Genomic DNA, 6102 nt, shown 5'->3' with positions numbered 1-6102 from the left:
CGGCTGTGGAGGAAAACATTGTTCTGGGTGGATTGGAAGCAGAATAATATGGACTGATTGATAGTCCAACATGATGATTCTATTTCTGCTTGCGTTTCGCGTTGTTGCATTGGGTCTGGTCTTGACATTGATCAAACGCTCCATCTGACTGACGAGCCTTTACACAATACATTTAAGACTGTCATTTGGTAAAAATAAAGACGATAAATAATATTATAATATTTCTAGATATAGTTGGGTATAATATGGTGGTTTGAACCTAATAATAATATTTCTAGATACACACAGCATCGTATAATTTGGTGGTTTGAACCTAATATAATAATATTTCTAGATACACACAGCATGGTATAATTTGGTGGTTTCAAACTAATATAAAAATATTTATAGATACACACAGGTTTACAAAACCGTATATAATATGGTGTCCGAAACCTAATTATAATAATATTTCTAGATACACACAGGTTTACAGCATGGTATAATATGGTGGTCTCAACCTAATGGTCTACCTTTGAACAGTCCAACTATTGCTGATAAACTAAAAGAAGTAGGTTATTCAACTCATGCTGTAGGTAAATGGCATCTCGGATTCTATAAAAAGGAATATTTACCAACAAGTAGAGGTTTTGATTCATTTTTCGGTGAGTTAGTACTGTAATTAATATTTGTTAACGAAGGCTTTGATTATTACTACTGTCTGTTGTACTTTGGAATTGCTACTACTGGAAGGTGGTATCGCAGAAAAACGTTTCCCAAGAATGTCGCCAGACGATCTAATTATTATAAGCGACAATTTCAGCATGGGGTAACAATGACAGCACAAGAGGAAATTAATGGTGCGGTCGTGCCTAATGACTTGCTGGACCATATCAGGACAGCTGTTTGTTGCCTTTTAAACACCATATAGAATTAAACTGTTGAGCATGTTACGTTGAATATATATTCTTTGATTGGGGTAAAATTTAAATTTAACTTGTGTTTGACTGTCGACGATTCGGTTTAAGTCAAACAGTAAACCATCACTATATTTTGGTTGAAGTTTAAACGGGTCATGTACACGACCCACTCCCCTCCACCGTACACCACACAAAAAGGTTCAGGTGAAATAGCATAACAGTTCAACTTGTACAATGTCAGTCTTGCTAGCATAATTTAAGTTACATTGTGAAAGGAATGTATCTTTAAGTTAGATATTTTATTTTATAGGTTATCTAGGTGGAAGTGAAGATTATTATGCACATACTACGTGTGCTTCCCTCATTCCTAAAAGTTGTGGTTACGACTTGCGAGATAATCTGACGGTAACCAATCAAACTGGTCGGTATTCAACACATTTATTTACAGAACGAGCCGTTGATATAGTTAAACAACATGACCAGAATAAGGTACGTCACTGATATAGTTAAACAACTGATATAGTTAAACAACATGACCAGAATAAGGTACGTTACTGATATAGTTAAAGATAGTTAAACAGCATGGCGAGAATAAGGTTTGTATAGTCAAACAACTGATATAGTTAAACAGCATTTATCAATAGTGTGACTATAATAAGGTACGTTCCTAATTCATAGGTTGACATACTTAAACAACGATGGCAATAAGGATAACACATAATTTACGTTACTAGTCAATGGTTAAACAAGATAGTGACAACACACTCACATATACACACACAGGTGCGTTACTAACCAAACAGTAGGTGATAAAATTACAAACGGAGATTATATGAAGTACGTTACTAATCAAACCGCTGGCATGATTATAACAGCATGATTACAATAATGTACATTAATAATCAAACAGTTGGTGTGGTTATAACAACATGATTACAATCATGTACGCTACTAATCAAACAGTTTGGATTAAATTACAAAAGCTGATTACAATGAAGTACCTTACTAAGCAAACATTTGATACGGTTACAACAGCATGATTATAATAAAGTGTTTTACTTATCAAACAGTTGATAAAATTACAAACGCTGTTACCAAAAAGTACGTTACTAATCAAACAGTTGATATGGTTACAACATCATTATTACAATAAAACCCGTTGCTAATCAAAAGCTGATTACTAATCCAACAGTTGTTAAAGTTACAACATCATGATTACAAAAATGTACGTTATTAATTGACCAGTTGATAAATGGGATTGAACGACCTGCTCTTTTGTACTTGCTGGTCTCGTAATAAAGGGTAAAATCTATTCAAATTATTGACAATACACATTTTAAAATCATTTTGTTTTACTTGCAGCCATTGTTCCTGTATTTACCATACCAAGCCGTTCACGGTCCTCTTCAAGTTCCTGATAGTTACATAAAACAATATGATTTTATTCAAGATAAAAATAGACGAACATACGCTGGTAGGTGATAGATGTTACTATGAACAATTTGACTTTTATCACTAGAAATTAAATGGGGTTTAACGTCCTACTCTTCTACACCAGTTGAGCTATTAAAGACGGACACAAGTCATGCAATGTGTTATATGATTAATTTTGATCGGGCAGCGACCCTACGGTTTTCAATTAAACGAGAAGCCTCCATCGCAAAGCTTCCAGGAACAGATTCAAACTTTACACATTTTCTATTTTGTACATACTCAGGTTAACGGTACATTAAAATGTTTGGTTGTCACTGTGCGTGTATAAAATGCCTCTAAACTACAATTAGACGAAATAATAGATGACCAATAAACAGAGTTGGGTGCATATTGTAATTTATAACAGGTATGGTAACGTGTATGGATGAAGGTGTAAAGAATGTTACTGATGCTTTTATGGAAGCCGGTTTATGGAATAATACAATCATGATATTTACTACAGGTCAGTTTGTAACAAATTGTCATGCATATTTACATACATGAGTAATTTGTCCCTTTCTGAAAACAATAATATTCGAAACATTTTTGAAACATTTGAAACATTTTATTTCACTAAAGGCCTCACATGAGGCATGATAGTACAATGATTTAACAAAATTCAACAAATAATATAATGCATGAAAAAACATATATATATATATATATATATATATATATATGTTTTTGGGGTTCATTAGACAAAACGTCTATTTTATATCAATAGATAATGGAGGTCAAGTACATGCAGGTGGTAATAACTGGCCATTACGAGGATGGAAAGGATCATTGTGGGATGGTGGAATGCATGGAGTAGGGTTTGTACATGGTCAAGCATTAAAAAATAAAGGATCTGTGAATGACGCGTTGATCCATGTTTCTGATTGGTATCCTACTTTAGTGAAATTAGGGGGAGGTAATCTAAATGGTACACTACCTTTAGATGGCTTTGATCAATGGGCAACTATCAGGTATGTATTTTTAACATTCGGTGATTTACAACATGAACTTGGAATCACAATTTTCAGCTATGATGTCTGTTATTTAGTGGATTTCATTCACGAATCATAGACTAAATTATTATAAATTATGTAATTAAGGGCTGTACAATTTCCAGAGTTGCGTTACAATTGAGATTCTCCAGAAAACATACAGTAGGTGTTTTGTTAATTGTGTTTTACAATCTTACCCCATATAGTGAAGATGCCCCTGCAGTAAGAAAAGAACTGTTACACAACATTGATCCGATGACGAAGCTAGCTGGTAACAAAATGTATCCTGATACGTTTGATAATAGAATTAGAGCTGCTCTTAGAGTTGGTGACTGGAAAATACTCACCGGTAGTCCAGGTAAATATACTAGTCGTTGGCTCATGGATTAAGGAGTGGTCGCAGATCGCTTGGTTCGTTACCTGTGTTGGACTAGTAAGGTCTTAGGGGATGTTCTGTCGTGGTTTTCCAGTGGTGCAGGAAGTGGGGGATGGCAAGCAACATCGTCCATTCGTTCGGATGAGACGAACTACCGACGTCCCGTGTACAGGTTTTTGTACACGTAAAAGGACGCCTGACAGTTGGAAATCAAAATAAGAGTTGGTCGTAGCGCCACCGCCCGGCCACAATTTCCCATATTACACACTGAATATTAGAACGGTAAACTCCAATTCCTTTTATCACATTAAATATAGTGCAAAAGGTAAGATTTTGTAACTAGCGGTGCCAGAAATGTCGGTGGTGTTGATTTTCGTTCATGGTAGAAGAGTATATAAAGCAATAACAACATTTTCACATTTTGTGATAAGTATGGTTTTAGTTTGAAACACCCATCGTTATAAGGTTAATCACAATCCAAGAGACACAATAACATGCAAGGATAGCTATATTATGAATGAAATATATAAACCACGCCGGGTACCTTTTGCCCTGAACAAGAACATATTTTTATAATTATTTTACGTCTTTCGCGAAATATTTCAAACCTCTTTTTTATTATGTATTTAGGTGACTTTCCATGGATGTATTTGTTGCATCCAGCACAAAATTGTCATCCCATCCGCGAGATCGTCAGGACTGGGATTTATAGTTTTTGTATTATCATGTTGTTTTAGGTAATAGCAAATGGATTCCTACACCACACCTGTGATAATCTTACTAAGGGCGGGGATTTATAGCTTTGTACATAATGTTGTTTTAGGTGATAGCCACTGGGTTCCCCCACCACATCTACAAGTAGACAAGAACCTGACATTACCAAGTACCTACAGTCAAGATCAGAATCTTTGGTTATTTAATATTAAAGATGATCCAAATGAAAGAAGAGAATTATCAGCTCTATATCCTGATATAGTTAAATCCATGTTGGATAGACTGGATTATTACAGTAATACCGCCGTTCCTGTCCGTTATCCTGATCCTGATCCTCAAGCTAATCCTAACTTACAAGGCGGTGTCTGGGGGCCATGGGAATAATATTCTGATAGATCCAGAATCTGGCGTCCATTGTAATAAATCTGTTTAAAAAATCGTCTTGTGATTGATCTGGTTTATTTTTATTGTTGCAAACATGGATGTTTATATATTTAAAAATGGACACGGAACCATAAAACTATAATTAGGTGTTCTTCACAAAACGAAGCGCTTGACTAGGGAGAGGTGTTTTTACATAGGTTAAGCCTGTTTCCCAATCCCATTCAGACATCCCGAATACAAATACTGTTTTAAAAATAAAACTAACGATAGGCTGAAACGCCTAAACACGATTACCGGTATCCCTAACGCTAATTAGTGTTGAAAATACTGTTTAAAATGTACACCTTCATTGAACCATGGATGATGGTTTGATTGCTAAGACGACACAGCCATCGTCGATACATTGCCAGAAATAACCATCCAACGAGTAACTTGAATTTTATGTAATTGTGGAATTTACGTTCCTTCATACTTATATGAGATTTCAATGCGGTGTCCCTTTAGTTGTGTCGTGAGTGTGTCTCGTGGTAGTGTAAGTGACGAAGCCCTACGATTATATCAGCAAAACAAAGGCGTTATATCTGCGAAAAAGGTGTAATAAAACTTGACGACAAATAACGAAGTGAAATTTGTTCAATGACGTCAGGTCACACAACAAGTAGTCACTCGGTGTAACTGGTCGATACACGTTCCTTGCATCAGTGAAATGGGCGCCGATAAAACTTTTACGGGTTAAAATCTTAAGTGTCTGGAACATAAAAACCTTTCGCAATCATGTTTTCAAAGATAGGGACAAAATATGAAACAATGAACTAATTTTAGCCCAACGTTCCCAGAAAGTTTTTTAAAAGTTCGGAATTAAACGTTTTGGTGACAAGGCATTCAATCTCATTAAAGCTAAAAGATATAGACTCGAACTAGCCATCCCTTGCCCATTGACTTCAAGGATTTGCTACGAGGATTTGGTGTTGATTGGAGTTAAAATCTCACTTTCGACACAAAGATTGCTCTGCAGAAAGACACTTTACACCCTATCCCTCCACTCTAATATCATCAGTATTACCCCAAACTACTATGAAATTGCAAATTTGATACTTCTTCTCTAATTCTAGATCAAAAGGTCAACCAAAAATGCAGGAAATGGAGAGAAAAAATTTTGGGGAAATATTGTCCATTTATAACTCGCAATTGTCCATAGGGAGGCAGACCACCATTAAATTTCACCAAATTTATAGCAATTCTATCTCTGTATCTTTTCTCCCCTTTT

General features: G+C 35.4%; 1 protein-coding gene across 1 annotated transcript; it reads left to right on the top strand.

The window, feature by feature from the left end:
• Positions 1–1409: 1409 nt before the first annotated feature.
• On the top strand, positions 1410–4889 carry LOC126829363 (arylsulfatase B; the record flags this gene model as incomplete). Its single annotated transcript, XM_056102878.1, has 6 exons — positions 1410–1445; positions 2262–2373; positions 2740–2835; positions 3097–3340; positions 3568–3719; positions 4561–4889. Coding segments are annotated over 6 exons (915 nt in total), but the record flags the coding sequence as incomplete, so codon positions are not given.
• Between the last annotated feature and the right edge of the window lie 1213 nt (positions 4890–6102).

Source organism: Patella vulgata, chromosome 8 (genome assembly GCF_932274485.2).
Source record: "Patella vulgata chromosome 8, xgPatVulg1.2, whole genome shotgun sequence".
Lineage (NCBI taxonomy): Eukaryota > Metazoa > Mollusca > Gastropoda > Patellidae > Patella > Patella vulgata.
The sequence above is the reverse complement of the archived record's forward strand: the minus strand, read 5'-3'. Positions and strand labels throughout refer to the sequence as shown.